This window comes from Danio rerio, chromosome 14 (genome assembly GCF_049306965.1).
Source record: "Danio rerio strain Tuebingen ecotype United States chromosome 14, GRCz12tu, whole genome shotgun sequence".
NCBI lineage: Eukaryota > Metazoa > Chordata > Actinopteri > Cypriniformes > Danionidae > Danio > Danio rerio.
Genome location: NC_133189.1, coordinates 3,500,001 through 3,521,308, shown reverse-complemented (window position 1 = coordinate 3,521,308; position 21,308 = coordinate 3,500,001). Strand labels below are relative to the sequence as shown.

The 21,308-nt window shown below is 36.4% G+C and overlaps 2 protein-coding genes across 16 annotated transcripts in view; both read left to right on the top strand.

Moving 5' to 3' along the window:
- ndst1a (N-deacetylase/N-sulfotransferase (heparan glucosaminyl) 1a) overlaps positions 1-5,981 on the top strand; it is a 45,586-nt gene extending 39,605 nt beyond the window's left edge. The window contains exons 14-18 of one of the 4 annotated variants that reach the window (XR_012389362.1): positions 360-469; positions 2,384-2,486; positions 2,577-2,700; positions 2,790-4,106; positions 4,413-5,981. Coding sequence is in view for 2 of the 4 variants with exons in the window: in XM_073921118.1 (XP_073777219.1) it covers positions 360-469; positions 2,384-2,486; positions 2,577-2,696 (333 nt within the window). In the remaining 2 variants the exon portion in view is untranslated. 4 annotated transcript variants of the gene reach the window in all.
- Positions 5,982-6,080: 99 nt separating this feature from the next.
- bicc2 (bicaudal C homolog 2) overlaps positions 6,081-21,308 on the top strand; it is a 52,013-nt gene continuing 36,785 nt past the window's right edge. The window contains exons 1-5 of one of the 12 annotated variants that reach the window (XM_073921289.1): positions 6,140-6,212; positions 6,769-6,873; positions 8,178-8,238; positions 8,346-8,447; positions 13,974-14,252. In XM_073921289.1, coding sequence (XP_073777390.1) covers positions 6,856-6,873; positions 8,178-8,238; positions 8,346-8,447; positions 13,974-14,252 — 460 coding nt within the window. In that variant the 5' untranslated portion in view covers positions 6,140-6,212; positions 6,769-6,855. 12 annotated transcript variants of the gene reach the window in all.

Below are 21,308 nucleotides of genomic sequence, written 5' to 3'. Positions count from 1 at the left end.
TGTACTTATTGTGTAAATACATGTATTTACTGTGTACTTATGCTTGATTAAATACATGTATGTAATTACATCTGTAATTAACTTTTGTAACTACATTTGTAAATACACTGTTGACAATCCCTTACACCTTAACCCACACTTAAATCTACCCAAACCACCAAACCTATCCATAACCCAACCTCTATCCCAACTCAAAAGCACCACAAGTGTTCTCAAATACATTATAAACACAGTAAGTACATTGTATTTATTTATTAATGTAAGTACATAGTAGTTAGGGACACTTAAAATAAAGTGGGACCGTGTGTTTTTATGAGCACATCTTTCTAGATCGCATTTAATCTGTTTCATCATCACAGATTCTGGTTGTGGACGGTCAGACGCTGAAAACCGATCCTGCTTCAGTCCTGGACAAAATCCAGACCTTTCTGGGGTTGGAGAATCGAGTCGACTACCACAAGATACTGGCGTGAGTTTGATATGAAATGTAATAAGTCATTGGTGGCTGTTGAATTTAATTAATAGAAATTAATTCACATCTGGGCTGCCGATGTGGCGTAAAGTCGAGTGTATCATTTTCTCCTAATTGAATGGAGTCATTTTTCTACTTTTAGTTAACGCATGCAAATACAGTTGAAGTCAGAAGTCACAGCCGACTTGCGAATTCTGAAATGCATCGCCGAATGGTGCTTCTGGTGTGCAACCTGCTTTACGTTCCTGACGCAGCACCAGTGGAACCGGAATTAGGCACCGAAATTCATATGCTGATTCGGTCCGGTGCATACCTGTTCCAAAGGTACCGGTACCATAATGGCACTGGGTTTCGGTACCCAACCCTAAATTTGACACAGTAAGAAGTTAAATATTCATAATAGGAAAGGTTTAAACAATGATATTTTGGAATTAGCAGTGGAGACTTTTCATGAAATGCATATAAAATTAATACACAATCTGAGGAAATATACAGTTGAAGTCAGAAGTATTAGCTCCCCTGAATTATTACACTGCTTGTTTATTTTTTCTCCAATTTATGTTTAACGGAGAGCAGATTTTTCAACACATTTCTAAACATAATAGTTTAAATAACTCATCTCTAATAACTGATTTATTTTATCTTTGCCATGATGACAGTAAATAATATTAGACTAGATATTTTTAAGACACTTCTATACAGCTTAAAGTGACATTTAAAGGCTTAACTAGGTTAATTAGGCTAACTAGGCAGGCTAGGGTAATTAGGTAAGTATTGTATAACAGTGGTTTGTTTAGTAGATTATCTAGAAAAAAATATAGCTTAAAGGGGCTAATCATTTTGTCCCTAAAATGGTGTTTAAAAAATTAAACACTGCTTTTATTCTAGCCGAAATAAAACAAATAAGACTTTCTCCAGAAGTAAAAATATTATCAGACATACAGTGAAAATTTCCTTGCTCTGTTAAACATCATTTTGAAAATATTTTAAAAAGAAAATAAAAGTTCGAAGGGGGCGAATAGTTCTGACTTCAACTGTGTGTATATATATATATATATATATATATGTGTATATATATATATATATATATATATATATATATATATATATATATATATATATATATACACACACATATACACATAAACAAGCTGCGATCAATTATATCATGTGCTCCTCTCAAAATAGAGTATATGCAGAAGTATGCGAAAGGACTTTTAATTTGTCAGTAACCTAGGTCAAACACTTCTGGTGAATTGTATTCAGTTACAAAATCTGCACGTTTAAGCTCTGTTTTCTTTACAAATCAGCGATCTCCACTGGCTGAGTGATATCCGATATAAAGTGGGTCTCCGAATGTGCAAGAAGCACTGCATTAAACTACATTTTTCACCACCATGTCTTTAAAATATGAACATTTATTTTACCCCAGTATATTCAATAGAGCTTCTGTGCTAGCCTGCTAATCCTGACGGGCGCGTGTGAGTGAACGACTTTTTATCTCGATTAACGCTTGAGCAACTAAATGAATGGTCAATTGGCGTTTCTGTGTGGAGTTTGCATGTTCTCTGTGTTCGTGTAAGTTTCTTCCGGGTGCTCCGGTTTCACCCACAAGTCCAAAAACATGTGGTATAGGTGAACTGGCTAAGCTAAATTCACCGTGATGTATGTGTCTGAATGAGAGTGTATGGATGTTTTCCTGTGATGGGTTGCAGCGGGAAGGGCATCCACTGCATAAAAAATATGCTGGATAAGTTGGCGGTTCATTCCGTTGTGGCGACCCCAGATTAATAAAGGGACTAAGCCGAAAAGAAAATGAATGAATGAAAGAATATGGGATGTATTAATGTCCTCCTTACATTTCATACAGTATATGTGTCCTGTTTTTTTAATTAACTAAATCTTTTGTAGGTTTAACCCAAAGAAAGGCTTTTGGTGTCAGCTGCTGGATGGAGGAAAGACCAAGTGTTTAGGGAGGAGTAAAAGACAGAGGTATCCAGACATGGACACACAGGTACAACACAGTAGTGTTTTGGAAATTAATGAATGTAGAATAATCGTGACAACTGTGAACATTCTCATTGACTGTCTGTGTCTCTGTCAGTCTCAGGTGTTTTTGAGGAACTACTACAGCGATGGCAATATTGAGCTGTCGAAACTGCTGTATAAAATGGGTCAGACGGTGCCCGGCTGGCTCAGACAGGAGCTTCTCCACACTAGATAACAGAGTCTGTCATGACGGTGGTCTTTAACTTGCTAGTACAATTCTGTACGTATTTAAAGGCCAGTATTTATGAGCAGATTCTGTTTTCTATAGACGCTGGATCAGAATATGAACTTGAAGATCGTCCTGCTGTGATGAAGACACGAGTGATTGTGACACTCCAAACTTAAATGAAAGACCTTTTAAATCAAACTGAATTTGATACAGACCGTCTTTGATTTTATAAAGGTCTGCTATGGACATCTGCATTTTTTTTTCACAGCTGCCTTATTCCTACGTTTTTTTACATTTCATCGTAAACTGAAGGACTTTCTTTGTCGAGCTCCAAGAATTCATTAAAAATACAATCAACGTATCCAACCCTGGCTCATTCTGAAAACGTAGTCCTGTATACATTTCTGGAGAGCGCCAAATACGTCCCAGGAGGTATGTCTTTTGCAGTTTTTGTTTTCGTGAATCCACCAGGGCCGCTGTGTACACTTTTTGAGATCTTAAATTTCTCTGGCAAGTGCCATTCATGCCTGCTGTTCTCACGTAAATCCACCAGAGGCCGCTGTTGACTAACGGTTTGACTGACTGACTGGTGGACTGACCCACTCTCCTCCTTCCCTAAACCCAACCAACAGTGTTTTCAAAAGCATCCAGAAAAAGAAAAGCCCTCGCTTGATTTTTACCACATTTTCAGATTTTACCACATTCTCACCCTGCTATTTACTTGATTATTTTATTTTTTTGGCTTTTGTTTTTTTATCTTACCTGCTTTCTGGAACCGTTCTTTGCCAGACTCAAACCCCATCGTCTTAATATGGAGGTAAGCGGTCAACTAGTAAGCGCGAAATGATGTTATACCACCCCGTAGCATTCGTTTTAAAGATGAAATGCAGCCATACGTATTTCTGGCTACATAATTTGCGATCTCCAGAAATATATATAGGGCTACGTTTTCAGAATGAGCCGATGTTGAACATATCCTTTATTCCAGGCCTTCTGTGATGCTTTGAGAGACAAACTGATTGAAATGTAATTTAATTCTGATTGAAATAGTGCTTTGTTTCGCTTTCAATGTGTCAGATGCAGGTTTACACAATACGATTATAAATGTGAGTAAATTATTGTTTTTAGCTAAATGATCTCTTAAAAGTTGCAGCTCACAAGCTAACAATACAGAAATCTTTAGTGTTTACACTAGTACAGACTCTTTTCTACTGTACCGAGGCTTTTATAATATTAATTTACGATTTAAAGTGATGATTAAGTGTTAAAGCATCCTGTTTTCATGAGATCTGTGTTGGTTTATTTTCTCATTATTTTTGAAACACAAGTGTGGGGATTTTTTTAGGGAAGATGTTTATTAAAGCAGTATTTCACCTGAAAACGAACCTGTATGGCTTCAGTGATGTTGTATTAAAGGTGCGGTCACACTTTACAATAAGGTTCATTAGTTAATGTTAATTAATGCATTTACTAACATGAACAAATAATGGACAATACATCTACTACTGTATTTGTTCATGTTGGTTAACGTTAGTTAATGAAAAGACAGTAGTTCATTGTTAGTTCATGATAACTCATGGTGCATTAATGTTAACAAGCATGGACTTGAATGTTAATAATGCATTAGTAAATGTTCAATTATGATTAATAAATGCTGTACATGTGTTTTTCATGATTAGTCAATGTTAGTAAATGCATTAACTAATGAACCTTATTGTAAAGTGTTACCAAAGGTGCAGTAGGTGATTGTCTTCAGAAGCATTTGTTGTTGTGCTGGTTGAAAGTCTCTTCACATTCCAATAGTAATGATTAAAGTAAATGATCTAAATGTATTTATATGTAATTTTATATTCTGAGTGAGGCATAAAACTAAAAGAAATGTTTGTCCAATTAAAATTCTGATAAGTAGCCCAAAATGTGTGTCAAACAAATGTGTAGATCTGCGCACCCCTGTTCAAGCAGACAGATCCGCCAAGACAGTGACAGCGGTCAAAAACAAATCCTTAATCAAAACTTTTTTAAATCCTCAATCAATATTGGAGATAGTTTTGCACACTGGAGGAAAGACGACACCATGGCTGAAGTATTTCTGTTAGACAGGTAATGTTCTGTTATAAAACCATATTAGTCACGCAGAGCTGATGTAGATTGTGTTGTTATGAATGGGTTATATGCACAGAAGTGTTGTTCAGCCCCTGAAATCTTCCGGCGAATGATTGATGTGACTATTTTCACTTTCATAAGGTCCTTTTACATAATTGATAATGTAGATTTCATTTAGATTAACAACAAAACATCAGTAAAGAGCGCTATTCTGCCTGGCCTACTTTACTGAGGTGAAATTGCTTTTACATTCACATTGGTTAATTTTTGAACAATGACAACCTGTGATGCACTCCCTATATTGTTTGCCATGCTACTCTGAAATATTCGCTCTGAAATAGCATGCAAGTATGGCTAAGCTGGCCAAACACTAAGCATAGTCGGTTTTGACAAAGTGCGTGAGAGAGTGAGACCAGCAATTCTTGCATGCATGAAATATATTGGACATTATGACACGTTTTGCTTGCTACACAACTGAAAACGTGCTAAATATGATAAAGTTTTTCATTCAAAATTGTAGTATTATAAAGGACTATCAAATTTTCTGGTGAATGACATGCTGTTGAGTCATCTTTATTTTCTATTCATGATATCAGTAGGCATGGCTTTGGACTGCAGGGGAGGAACTGTGTATTCAAAGCTATTATGCTAACGGTTAGCATTTCGGCAGGTCACCTACTGCACCTTTAAGTCTGTTTTCTGAAGTTATGTGAGATTTGTGCTGCAGTTCTTCACAAATGCACCTTTTCAGGCTTTCATGCATCGCATAATAACATTTCGCTGTTTTCTGCCTTTTTGTAATGTATTTATTAAGTTGGTTTTCCACATAAAGGTCAGCTGCCATCTGTTCTGTAGAACCGGTGTGGATTTCTGTCATGCATGAAAGTGAAATTGTAATTTACTATTGGCCAGATGATGAAGGGGGAAATCACTGACTTGTCTTCCACAGGAAAATCAGCTATCAGATACAGTCATGTTTATTACTGTATTGCTACGATAATGCACAACAAACTTTGTATTGCCAAAATGTCTGGTTGTTAATATGGTAATTATGAACATGTGTAAGTAGATTGAAAGGCCTCACACTACATGATTCATGAATTAATTTTCCTGATTTCTTCTTTGTTTGATGTCTGACCTGATCAAACAGATGCAGATGAGGAATAAATCACTCCGTTACTAATGCTGGAGATTTGTGGTTGTGTGTGTGTGTGTGTGTGTGTGTGTGTGTGTGTGTGTGTGTGTGTGTGTGTGTCTGTGTGTGTGTGTGTGTGTGTGTGTTTGTGAGAGAGAGAGAGAGAGAGAGAGAAGCTTCAAACGTTGTTGCTATGGCTACACACTTCCTCGTTCTTTATGAGTTTAATTACATTCATATTGTGTTTTGGGTTGAAACGCTCAAGGGAGTTTCAGGTTATTAATGTGAGTTTTAATATAAGAGTTATTAAGTGGATTTCTGGAAGTTCTGCGCTAGTTAAAAAAAAACTGCTCGTTTATATTTCAGATAATATTGATATACACATGATGTAGTAGATATGTCAATCCACACGATGGCGCCAGAAGCTTTTTTGTCATGAACCTTTATTTGACAACCTCTGCAGTGAAGAAAACTCGTTTCTCGACTATAAATTGCAATGAACAGGATTAATTGTCCTAATTATGTTGGTATAGATACCGAGACAGAACAATATGTTTGGAAACACGACTTTAATGTTGAAATTATGTTTTGTTTTGTTTTTTGAACGTGTAAGTATTGACATCCAATCAGAAACTTCTTACGTTAAAAAGCGCGAAAATTTGAGGCGGTAGATGACGTTATAGTGAGATGATGTTGTTGACATTGGCAGCCATTTTTTCTTACACTTTTTTGAAGTTCCTGTTGGTCTACCGGTGGAATTATAGTGAGTGGATTAATATTACTTTTCCTCCATCAAAATGTACTAACTTGCTCCACGTTTCAAACGTTGTTCTTTTTTAGTTGAGTTTGGATCATGTTTGCTGTCTTCAGCTCAGATTACATTACAGTGAGTTACTAACATTATACACAGTTTAGGAATGAAAACAAATGCTGCTCTTTCCCTTGGTAAGTTGATGTGATGCTGTTAACTGTCATATACATTTATATCATTTGAAAACATGCTATACTGCTTTAAAAATATATGATATTACAGGCTATCAGAATTTAATTCTTTAATATTATTGTTTTTATTAAATTTTATTGCTGAATCCAGGAATATACATAGCAATACATCAAACATAAAATACAATATCAATCACTAAGTGACATTGACAAAACGTAAAGTACATGGAACAATGGAAATAATAACACCATAAGAGAAATATAAAGCATTAAAGGTTTTTGCAATTACAGGGGTTAATTTAAGATTACTTATGCAAAGATATTAAAACAGAGCATGTTTTGACAGTTTTTAAAGCTTTCTTGTTGGTCTCCTGAAATCAACTTTAAATAATCCATAATGAAGAGATAATAAAATAAATGCAAAAATCTTAAATAAGATAAAATCAATCACGTTTGTTCTACAGTGAGCAAACTCATATCATTTTGATTAGCATTATTTCTTTTAGGTTGTGCAGTTTAATTCACAGAATTTTTTAAGTATGTTGTATAACTTTTTTGGTCACATCCATAACATCCATAAGGCATGTTTATTTTTCTCATTTAACATGCAAAACATGTTTACAGATTGATATTTTTCATGTCCGTATTGGAAAAATCCCAGAAACATACACTATGGACAATTTAGTTTATATAACTCACCTGCAGTATAGCGCATGTCTTTGGACTGTGGGGGAAACCGGAGACATTGAGCCACCACGTTGCCCCCAATTTTTAATATATATATATATATATATATATATATATATATATATATATATATATATATATATATATATATATATATATATATATATATTTCAAATTCTGTATCTGTTTATAATCTCAAAGCATCAATGCACAAGCATTATTTTAAAACTAGAGAAGAATTTGCTGAGAAAAAAATGTAAATTTAGGTTTGTCAGCCTTTAAGGAAAGTTTGAAGAAGTTGAGAAAGTTTGAAGGACACGCAGCTCTTATGTGGATTGAATTGTTGAGCAGAAGAGAGATTGAGCGGAGCTGAGGAGAATGTTGAAGGACAGATGGACAGACTGGAAAACAGATGTCAGGCATCATTAGATTTTTTATTACAAGTTCCAACCGCAGGGAAATAGTTTCTTTTGCTCATCTTTAGTGTAAAAAATCACATAATTCAACAAAAATGTAACCCTGTAAAGCATAATTTCTAATATTTGTGCACACATTTCTTTATCTTTCTTTCTTTCTTTCTTTCTTTCTTTCTGTTTTTTTTTTCCAAAATTCCAAAATAGGCTCATTCTGAAACTGTAGCCCTAGATACATTTCTTGAGATCATGTATTATGTAGCCAGAGGTACGTATCTTTAAAACGAATGCTACGGGGCGATATGACGCAGTTCCTTTTTGCACTTACCAGCTGACTGCTTACTTCCATATGGACGACTTTTCCTCTGTTACCAGTTTGTCCAGTGACTCAACATAAGTTGGCAGACTTGGAACACAGAGAGAAGTTGACCACGATGACAGTGTTCGATTCTGATCAAGAAAGATTTCGGAAAGCAGGTAAGACAAAAACAAGAAAAGAAAAAGCAAAATTAGAAAAATATTAAATTAAGAAAAATAACAGGGTGAGAATGTGGTAACGTGGTAAAAATCAGGCGAGGGTTTTTCTTTTTCTGGATTGCTTTTTAAAACTGTCAGTTAGGTTTAGAGAAGGGGGTGAACGGGTCAATCGGAACTTTCGAAAACACTATTGGTTGCATTTAGGGATGTTCACAGATTGATACTTTTCTGGTCACTATTGGAAACATTGCAGACACATACACTATGGCAATGGAAATATACACTATTTCGTTTATTCAATTCACCTACAGTTATAGCCCATGTCTTTGGACTGTGGGGGAAACCAGAGCCAATGAGCCACCGTGTTGACCCCAATATATATATATATATATATATATATATATATATATATATATATATATATATATATATATATATATATATATATATATATATATGTATATATATATATATATATATATGTATGTCTGTATGTATGTATGTATATATATATATATATACATACATATATGTATATATATATATATATATATATATATATATATATATATATATATATATATATATATATATATAATTAAAATTATTTTTTTTATTTATCCCTGTAAAGCATAATTTCTAATGTTTGTGCACACATTTCTTTCTTTCTTTCTTTCTTTCTTTCTTGCATTTTTAAATTGAAATGGTGCTACAGCATAGATAATCCAAAACTCCAAAAAAGGCTTATTCTGAAAATGTAGCCTTATATACATTTCTGGAGATCGCGAATTATGTAGCCAGAGACACATCTTTAAAACGAACGCTATGGGGTGGTATGACGCCATTTCTTTTCGTGCTTACTAGTTGACTCGCTTACCTCTGTATGGACTGTTTTCCCGATGTTACTAGTTTGTCCAGTAGCTCACCATGTACAATACGTCTGCGGACTTGAGACGCAGAGAGGAGCACGAAGACAGAGTTTGAATCTGGTGAAGAACAGTTCCAGGAAGCAGGTAAGATAAAAACAAGCCAGAAAATAAAATAAGCGAGTAAATAACAGGGTGAGAATGTGGTCAAAATCAGGTTTTTTTTCTGGATTGCTTTTTAAAACACTAGTGGTTGGGTTTAGGGAAGTGAGTGGGTGGGGATATCGGTTTGTTTGTTTTTTTATCCGCAAAAAAATAATGATAGACTGTTCTGAAATGTCTTTTTTTATCGTTATCACCGCTTAGTGATGTTATGTTCCTGGAAAACTGAAACTGATGGACGTCGATCACAGTGACTTTTATTTCCTGGCATTGTTCCGAAATTATTCATTTACAAATTAAGCACTGACTGTAAATGAATGTGTTTGCAGGAGGAGGAGGTTGTTAAAGGAGGGTCCGTGCTGGTATTGTTCAGTATTGTTCCTCAGACTCTCCCCTCCCCCTGAAGCAGAGGAAAACACTGCACACTGTTACAGGAACCATCAAACTGCACATTCCTACAGACAGTCCTAAAGGAATGTGCAGAATTACTAAAATATGTTGTCATTTGGAAATAGTCACAAAAAAATTTCTAGAAGAATCAGAAATGTTTCTGCTGAAATGTTTAGGCTCTTTCAGATATTATTTTTTTTACCATGTAATCATAAAAAAAAAATCATAAGCACTCAAAATGACTTTTGCTTGCTTGCTCAAAATATTTAAAATGAGCTAAATCAACACAATTCCTAGGTTTTTGGGGATAACTTAATTGCTTTATTTTCATTCATTCTTTTTCTCATTTTCCTTCGGCTTAGTCTCTATTCCTCAGGGCTCGCCACAGCGGAATGAACCACCAACTTATCCAGAATATGTTTTACACAGCGGATGCCGTTCCAGCTGCAACCCCAAAACATGTTCTCACTCTTGTTCAAAACCTTTATGAGTGTCTTTCATCAGATTAGAATTCTAAAAAAGCCTTCACAGTGCTGGAACAACACGGAAAGATGAGATCAAGATCAACTTATACCAGAGTGATGGGAAGAGAAGAGTATGGAGAAGGAAAGGAACTGCTCATGATCCTAAGCAGTGAAGCATTGTATTAGTATTGACATGGCGTGGGCTTGTATGGCTGTCAGTGGAACTGGTTCTGTTGTATTTATTGAAGATGTGACTGCTGGCAAAAGCAGCAGGATGAATTCTGAAGCGTCTCAGACAATTTTTTTCTGCTCATATTAAGCCGAATGCTTTAGAACTCATTGGACGGCGCTTCACAGTGCAGATGGAGAATGACTCAAAGCACACTGCAAAAGCAACCAAAGAGTTTTTAAAGGGAAAGAAGTTGAATGTTATGCAATGGCCAAGTCAATCACCTGATCTGAATCCGATTGAGCATGCATTTCACTTGCTGAGGACAAAACTGATGGGAAACACTCCAGAAACAAGCAGGAACTGGAGGCAGTTGCTGTAAAGGCCTGGTAGATCACCACCAGGGATGAAACCCAGTGTCTGTTGATGTCTGTGTTCCAGACTTCAGGCTGTAGTTGACTGCAAAGGATTTGCAACTAAGTATTAGAAAGTGAAAGTTTGATTTATGATTACTTTTCTGTCCAATTACTTTTGGACCCTTAACAAATAGGAGGCACATATGCAAACTGGTGCAATTCCTACAGCGTTCATCTGATTTGTTTGTAAATTCTCTCAAATGAAAGCTGACAGTCTGCAGTTAAAGCACATCTTGAAATTTTGTTTTATTTTAAATCGATTGTGTTGTTGTATAGAGCCCAGGCCCGGATTAAGAATTCAGAGGCCCCAGGGCACAGTGTCCCCTATAGTTAATAAAAAAAATAAGATTAATATATATATATATATATATATATATATATATATATATATATATATATATATATATATATATATATATATTTGTATATATTTATATATATATATATATTTTTTTTTAATAAAACTAATCTATAATGTATTTCCCACATTTTTTAAATAAATGAAATACAGTACATATATTAATAGTCTGCAAAGATTTAACTTATTTTAAAAGCATTTAAAGCACACTTTGAAAAAAAATTACTAATACAACTAGTGAAAATGAATAGATTTTAAATATACTTGTTCAAATACACTGAAGCAGTACTAAAAATTTATATTTAAGGGTATTTTTAATGTATAACTTCTACAAACTAAATCCGAACTAAAATAATGTATATGATTTGGTTATAACACCTCTCCAATCCAGTTTTAATCTGAGTCCTCCATAATACACACAATTATTAATGATTCCTACTTGTCCTCCTCGTAATGAAGAGTAGGCAAAATCTGATATGTAGTGGGGGAAAAAGATGAACGTGTTCATCAGACGCTGGATTTGAACCGGGTTCATGATCGATTGGGTCATAATATGTTTCCGTGCGCTTTATGAGCTACGCCACTCATGCTGCTGACTATCGAGCTCTTTAGTTATGTTGTCTCTGTCAATCAAATGGTGATGGGCGGGAATCACTTAACCAGCTTATTCCAACGAGGTGCGCTATTTGCACTTAGCCTAAATAGACACTCCAAAATAGGCATTTTTCTGCCTTTGCAGGGGCCCCATGTGCGCCTGGGCCTGTGGCCATAATGTCCATTGGTTAATCCGGCCCTGATAGAGCCAAAAATGTTAGAATTGTGTCGATGTCCAAATATTTATGGACCTAACTGTATGTGCATTTTACAAACCGAATCGTATCATATTGGTTCGAGCCACTGCCTCTTGCAAAGGCAGTGCAGAAACGAGACTGCAATGATAGCTCCGCCCTACATGACTGAAATCCCAGCCTTAAAATACTTATGGCCCCACCCTAAAGACATTCCATGTGACCTGAAGTAAAGTGGTTTTGAGAAAGAGAAGGTTATGATATGTGATTAAAGATTATGAAGGCAAATAAATTTTTACAAAATCATACAGATACATTGTTTATAACAAACATCATCATCAATAATTTTTTACAGTATTTCTTATATTATTTTATCTTCTGGAGAAAGACTTATATGTTTTATTTTGTCTAAAATAAAAGCAGTTTAAATTTTTTAAAAGCCATTTTAAGGTCAATATTATAAGCTACATATTTTTAGAGCTATATATTAAACTATTTAGAAAAAAACTAAGGGTAAAAAACCCTTACTCTTAAAAGGTTTTTCGGTAACACTATAATAACTACACACTAAGAATCATTTACTAAGCATTAGTATCTAGTGAATTCATTATTTGTTAAGCATTAACTGTACATTAATAAGTGTTAGTAAGCAGTTTATAACTGCAAATGCTCTATTCTTGACTTATAAGCACCAATATAATGTGTTTAATAATTGTATTTTCATACTTAGTTAATGATTTCTTTTTCATTACTAAATTAAGTATCGCATTATTTACAAACCAGTTGTATTTATCAGTAGTTGAGGGTTTTTTGAATCATTCAAAATGAGTTAGTAAATGATTAATAAACCATTAAAATCAATGTTTATATGTCTTATTATTCTGGCATATATTAATAGTTAATTTGTATGTTAATAAATGGTTTATTAACTCAACTTCATGCAGTTTTGTGACCTAATCTAAAGTGAGGACTATTCATGCTTTATAAATCCCTTATAAATGACTATTAAAGGCTAAGAATCGAATGAACAATAATATTTGCAATCTTTTCTAAAAAGTAAAATGACTGTAAAGTTTAAACAATGCCAAATAACAGAAGTGTCAAAATATGACATAAAACTGGATAAAACAGCAACAATATAATAATTTAAGATTATAATAAGATGCAATGTTTAAACTCTACAGTGATTTTATTTTAGATCAGGTTGCAAAGATTTATTTTTCATTTGAAGTACAGTTTCATTTGTGTATCTTTAAATGAATAGGTATGACTAATGTCATTTTTCCCGTTTAGAATTTAACTGAGCTTTTAATTGTCATTTATAAGGGATTTATAAAGCAAAAATAGTCCTCACTTTAGATTAGGTCACAAAACTAGATGAAGTTGAGTTAATAGAGCATTTATTAATATACATAGTAATCATAAATGAATAATAAGACATATAAACGTTGATTTCAGTAGTTTATTATCCTAAAAACCCTCAACTACTCTTACATACAAATGGTTTGTAAATAATGCGATACTTAATTTAGTAATGAAAAATAAATCATTAACTAAGTATAAAAGTACACTCATTAAACACATTATATAGCTGCTTATAAGTCAAGAATAGAGCATTTGTAGCTGCAGTTATAAACTGCTTACTAACGTTTATTAATGTAGAGTTAATGCTCAACAGATAATGAACTCACTATTTACTAATGCTTAATAAATGATTTATAGTGTGTAGTTATTATAAAGTGTTACCGGTTTTTCTTTAGAAAAACAATGATAGCACTTAAGAGTTCACAAGAGTTCTCAATGTGATTGTCCTCTGTTCATGTTCTCTATTAGTGAAGTGTGATATGGTATATTGCCCTGTTCTGAGGTCTCTCTTTCTCTCTCTTTGTATGTGTGTGTGTGTGTGTGTTTAGGGTGGGGGTGTTTTCGGACCCCACTTTTTCTTGTTTCCTTGGTCACACCGCCGGACACAGACACACACAGTCTTGCTATGGCGGCCTCAGAGACGAGCAGCACAGTGCCTGAGTCTCCAGAACCGGAGCCCTGCGACACAACACAAGCAGAACTGAACCAGGACGAGGAGGACGAGGAGGATGAAGCATCTGAAGCCCAGCAGCAGGAGCCTTCAGACCCGGACTCTGTGGAGGAGAGATTTAGGATCGACCGCAAGAAGCTGGAGATCATGCTGTATGGTGAGTGCACATTTCTGACTCCACCACATTTTGGGAACAAGTTGAAAGGTCCCCAAAGTTTCTCAAAGACCTTGTATTTAGCTCTTAATATATACAGTATGTTTGATTTTCTATTGTCATGTTTGTAACCATGTCTTTCAGCCAACACCCTAAGAAATAATCCGTTCAGCTTGAAGAATACATACATTTATAAATATACATTCTGTCTTTATAATCTCGATCTCCGTAGGGTGTAAATGAAATGAAAAATCAGTGGAATAATAACACAAAGTTATTACTATCCCTTTCACTTCTTTCCAAAAATGTCTAAGATTTACATGCTCTTGTATGCAATGATATTGACCGTTAAACTCATTGCATCGTATGCAGGTGTCTGGAAAGTTTTCATTATTTTAATGCAATACCACTGGAGTTATGTGGATCCGCATCAACCACTTATAGTGTAGCAGTTTCAGCCGTGTATTTATTATTTGCCATTGAGCTTTCTTGCATGTTTCCATGACACTCATCTCTTAAAGGGGCAGGTCACCCAAAACTGAAAAATGCTGTCATCGTTTACTCACCCTACACTTATTCTTACACAGTTTGGGGATTTTTGGGTTGACTGAACATATTTTGAGGTAGGGCTGCACAATATATTGTTTCAGCATCGATATTGCAATGTGTCAATCTGCAGTCATCACATTGCAGGATGACAAGTGATTTAAAATTAATTTAAACCATTTGGACACAATATTTCTTTTTCATTTTGGCACTTTAACAAAGACTACTCCTGTTTAGTTATTTTATACCATGTTATTTAACATTTGATGATTGAATTTCTGTACCTCAATATTGTTTCAGTGGAGCTCAGGAATCCAGTGATAACCATAAAGTGCTTTTATTTTAGTTCCGTTGTTTTAATCTGTGCTTTAATTTATTTTTATTTTTTATTAATTTATATATATATATATATATATATATATATATATATATATATATATATATATATATATATATATATATATATATATATATATATATATATATATATATATAGTTAAAGTCAGAATTATTAGCCCCCCTAAATTTTAGGCCCCCTGTTTATTTTTTCTCCCAATTTCTGTTTAGCAGAGAGAAGCTTTTTTTCAACACATTTCAACACGTTTCAAAACATAATAGTTTTAATAACTCATTTCTAATAACTGATTTATTTTATTTTTGTCATGATGACAGTGAATAATATTTGACTAGATATTCTTCAAGACACTTCTATACAGCTTAAAGTGACATTTACAGGCTTAACTAGGTTAATAACTAGGCAGGTTGGGGTAATTAGCTAAGTTATTGTATAACAGTGGTTTGTTCTGTAGACGATCGAAACAAATTGGCTTAAAGGGGCTAACAATTCTAAAAAAAATAAAAACTTGCTTTTATTCTAGCCAAAATAAAACAAATAAGACTTTCTCCAGAAGGAAAAATATTATAAGACATACTGTGAAAATTTCCTTGCTCTGTTAAACATCATTTGGGAAATATAAAGAAAAAAAAGGGGGGCTAATTATTCTGACTCCAACTGTATGTATAGTCTTATTTGTTTTTATACAACAGTTCGACGGCATAATTATGAATATAAAAAAGAAAATCAAACAGGGAGAGTTTAAAAATTCCATTAGTATGAGGAACTATTTTCTTCCGCCATTCATTAACATCTGAAGCTGACGTCAGAACAGCAGAAACCGTTACTACTTCACCAACTTCACTTTAGAGCTAGTATTTGAATGATTCTCTAGCGTAATGTCTAAAGTGATGACAGAACAGTTGATTTTGCTGGCATTTTAAGATTATAAAGCTGAACAGCATGAAATGCCATCAGTCTACAGAGATTTTCCAGTGTTTCTCTGTTGCAATCAGGAGATTACAATAATTAAGCCAAAGCAAAGCAAACACTAGTAGATTACTATGCTATAAATACAGCACTACAACATGCAAAAGAGAGAGAGATCAACTAAGACTGTGCCTTATCTGTTTTACAATGATTTGATCAGCTGTAGTTTGAAATACAAAAACAAAACACTGTGTTTTTCTCCGTTGAGGACTTATTATGTGGTATCTGTCGCCATCTTGTGTGGGGAATGTCAATCATCTTTGCTCTGCTCAATGACAGGCTGATGGACACCGATGCGCTAAATCTCCAAAATTATAAATATTTAAAATAGGCACTATCCTGATAAATAAACTGCATGGTTGCAATCTAAACAACTACATTCTTGACTAAAAAAGCGCCAAAAGTACATTAGGTTGTCCAACAGCTGCAATATTTGTCAAACTGTAGTGAATTTATTGATCTGCTGTCACTCTATGTGGGCGGAGTAATACACAAGGGTGAAGAGGCTGCAAGAGTGCTGTTATTGCGGAATATTGCACAGCTGTCAGCCAATCAGATTCGATAACCAAACAGAACTGTTGTATATGTAATGTTAGAAACCTATAACCACTGATATCTGTAGTAGGACAAACTAATACTATGGAAGTCGGTGGTTGCAGGGGGTTCCAACATTCTTCAAAATATCTTCTTTTGTATTTAACAAACCAAAAAAAAAAAAAAAACTCAAAGTGGTTTAAAACAATTGAATGGTGAGTAAATGATGACAGACTTAATTTAAAGTTTTGGGTGAACTATCCCTTTAAGCTTTCCTGTGCATTTATCCCAGAAGCTTGATTAATCAGCGTGTCGTTCCGCACATCGGTATGAAAGGCGTTCAAAAACCCAGCTGTCAGGATTTCCAGCAAATGTCCTTCTGAAAGCTGCGAGATGTGACGAGAGTTAGATGGATGAGGGCGTTTGTGTGCCGCCTCTGCTGTGATGAACAGGTTTAATGGTGTGTTATCATGAGCTGTCCAGGACGATTCTGGAGTCGAGCGCTCTGCGATTCATCAACGCCGAGCTGGAGTTAACATTCAGATCCCTCAGAGAGAAGAGCGACTGACAGATCGAGTGTGTCAGAGAGAAGCCAGTGTGTTTGTGTTGATCATGCGCTCACACCAATCACTGTTTCTCTTGTAGAGTCCCAATGGAGAAGTTTACATTGTTTAGCTTAGATGTTTCACCTAAAATTGGAAATTAAAATATTGTTTCTTGAATTTGCACAGATCTTATGATGATTGGAGTATTCTCTGACATTTTCGGAGTGGTTTCTAGGGTGTTTTGCATGGTTACTAGGGTATTGTATATAGTAGCGAGTAGTTGCAATGTTCTGTTGGCTGCTTGCATGATTTTCGTTCGTTCATTCGTTCATTTTTCTTCGGCTTAGTCCCTGTATTTATTAGCAGTCGCCACAGCGGAATGAACCACCTACTTATCTAGCCAACCCGGGCTCATTGTGGAAACGTAGCCCCGCGGACGTCCCGGGAGGTATGTATTCGAGCGTTTTTTGTTTTCGCGGATCCGCGAGAGGCCGCTGTGCGACGTTCTCGCGCGAAAAGCCGCCGGATTGAAAAAAAAACAAAAAAAAACAAAAGCCCTCGTCTTCAATTTCGACCGCGTTTTCGGATCCCGCCGCGTTCTCGCCCTTATTTTTCGGATTCCATTTTTCGTCTTACCAGATTTCCGGAACCTGCTGTTCCCCGGATTCGATCCCGGTCGTCGTCCACCGCGGCCAGCTCCGGCTCCTCCTCTGGGGCCTCCGCTCCGCCGACGCAACGTTGAGAGCTAAGCGGACAAACTGATTGCATCGGGAAAGCCCTCCACTCGGTGGCGAGCCGTCGGCCGGCGAGCGCGAATAGGAGGGGCGAAGCGGCGCCACACCGCCCCGCAGCGTTCGCTCGACAAAAAACAAACGCGGCCTTTACGTACCTCCAGCCACGTAAATCGTGGTCTCCAGAAACGTCCGCGGGGCTACGTTTCCAGAATGAGCTTGGGTTGTATCTAGCATATGTTTTACACAGCGGATGCCCTTCCAGCTGCAACCTTGTACTGGGAAAGCATGATTTTCACAGTTTAATAAATATACAGATAACTTTAAGCTTTCAGTTAGAGTTTCTCTATCTGAAAAATGCAGACCTTATTAGCGATGTAATGCTTAATGTCATGAATTGTGGCTATTTTTTATTTTAACTGAATAAAAAGTATTTCTATTTTTTTTTATCAAGTCTTGCTGTGGATTCCTCTGGGGTTTTGCCTGAAAATATAGATAAAAAAATATAGCCTAAAATGGCTTTTCTCAAAATCTATGACGTTATTTGCTTCATTTCTTGGGTTTTGCTGTGAAACTTCACAAAAATCTCAAGTATAATTGTACTCACAAAGTCCTGGAGGAATTGACTAATGTCTGCAATTTTTAAGTGAAGTTTAATTGTAAACTAATTTCGAGAGGAGCACGTGCTCATTCATGATTGACCCAGCTGGCCCACATTAGCTAATCATGATCTTCCAATCAAAGGATTCCAAGTCACTATGGCTGTTTCTCAATATGCGTTCTTCAGCAGTCTTGCGTCCTCGTGTTCTCGTGCAACGTCATCATCAGCTGCCTAAGTTCAGTTCCAATACTCAAGACCGCAAGTACGGAGGACGCGTGAAACTTCCCGGATGTGATCTTGATATCGAGGACGCAACAATGCAGACTTGAGCACTGAACTCGCTCTGGAAGTCCCAGAAGTCATTGCGACTGGAGGTGGGAAGCGCAGCATTTTATTTAGATTTATTATTAAAGTTCAGAGATATCACTTATTTACCTCAGGAGTTTCCCTAAATGAAACGGTGAAAGTAAACATTAACATGGATATCTTAATAAAGGAATAAACACATTAAGGGTGTTTGTTTGCTGAAATTCATATTAAAATTTGTTTTATTTATATTGTGCAGAGTATATTTATAATGTTTTTATGCAAAGTATATATTTTGAAGAGGGGGGAAACAATAAATCGTTGTATGAATGCTGTAATCTTTAAATAATTGACCATTTAAAACGCGTGAAGGTCACATGACCATCAGGAAGAACGCAGCATCTCAATTCTTAAAGGACGCATTCTCTGCCCTTGCGGTCTCCTGAGTTCGTTCTTCCGAGGACACCTGGCAAGACCGGTCTCCACAAGGACACAAGTCTGTTCTTTGCGTTCTTGGAATTGAGAAACAGCAAGTATATATCCTCATTTCCTTTCTACAACTATCTTCGTCTGGTAGAAACCCCTTTCCTCCCCTTCTTCCACCTTTATCCAGACTGGGCGGCACGGTGGCCCAGTGACTAGCACTGTTGCCTCACAGCAAGAATACTAATGGCGTCGGGTCCTCGCTGGGCCATCTGGTATTTCTGTGCAGAGTTTGCATGTTCTCCTCATGTCCGCGTGGGTTTCCCCCGGGTTCCCCAGTTTCCTCCCACAGTCCAAATGTGCTCTATGTTATAGATAAAATAAGCCTAAATCTTTTTTCTAATGTCTTACTCTCCGGAAGTTCAGAGCTCAATTTCCCCTCGCCCTGTGAAGGGGGGGGGGGGGGGGGGGACTCTTGAACTCTTGAAACTGATATTTAAATGCAAATTCTGCCTAACTGTGCTATAGGATAGAATAGAATAGACTTTTATTGTAAATGTCAACACCTGTTAAGCGTAAGGCACAGTTTAACTTATCTGACACTGTTCAAACACGCAAGATGCTTTAAAGAATATTATTTCAAGAGTTCACACTTAGATATTGCCTGATATTAGTTGGAGGTTTGGCATGCTGTCCCGGGAGAGAACCCTGAGCTCGAAGATAATTCAGCCCAGGGCTCTCGCCTGGTCAATGAGCATGTAAGAGAGCATGTCAGGTAGTTCTCGAGAGCTCCCCCTGGTAAAGGGGGGTGGAAGGAGGATTCTTCAAAAAAATAGAGGACACCCATGCAAACACAGGGAGAACATGCAAACTCCACACAGAAATGCCTACTGACTCAGCCGGGGCTCGAATCAGCGACCTTCTTTCTGTGAGGCGACAGTGCTACCCACTGCGCCACCCTATCGCCCTCTACTACAACTACTAGTACTGATATTAATAATGAACAAACTACAATTACGAGGCGACAGTGCACTGGTGCGCGAAAGTCACTGGTTCGAGTCCCGGCTGGTTCAGTTGGCATTTCTGAGCGGAGTGTGTATGTTCTACTGGTGTTGGCGTGGGTTTCCTCTGGGTGCTCCGGTTTTCCCCACAGTCCAAACACATGCGGTACAGATGAACTGAATAAGCCAAATTGGCCGTAGTGTATGTGAGTGTGTGCAAGAGTGTGTGGGTGTTTCCCAGTGTTGGGTTGCTGCCGGAAGAGCTTCCGCTGTGTAAAACATATGCTGGATAAGTTGGCAGTTCATTCAGTTGTGGCGAACCCAGATAGTTAAAGGGACTGAGCCAAAAAGAAAATGAATGAATAAATGTCGAAATGATAGTGTATTGGTTAGTTTATTTAAATTTTTTACTATATTACTATATTATTTTACTACAGTTGTTGTGTTACTATAACTATATTACCACAACAAATTCATTCAAATACTTTACTGTAGAATAGTTCCAAACACTGCAGTGTTTACCATCAATCTCTAGTGTTTTCTCATGCAGGCCAACACACACATGATCTAAGGACTGAAACACTGCACTTAAACACTCAGGATTCTTTCTAGAGTGTGTTTTGTCTCGTCTGTGTGTGTGTGTGTGCTCTAGTGTCTGCTCATTGTGTCTGCTCTACCGTGGTGTGTGTGTTTGTTTGCTTCTTTCACAGGAGCTGAATTAGTTTTGCGTCAGCGTCGTTTACCCGAACATAACTTTCCTGCTTCATGCCGTTTCTCAGAAGTGACTTTGGGCTCTTTTTATTTCGCGCACACACACACACGTACACACAAACACACACACACGCACACACACACACTCATTCCTGGTTGCAGCGCAGTGTAACCCGTGGTGATGAGGAGCAGTAAAGAAAGGAGGGATGTTCACTCAAACCCTGTAAATGTCACTCTGGGCCAAATGTGTTTGACTTTACCACCCCCTCACACACACACACACACACACTGCTGTTACATGTTTGAACACTGGTGAAATCTTTAGATGTTGTTTGTG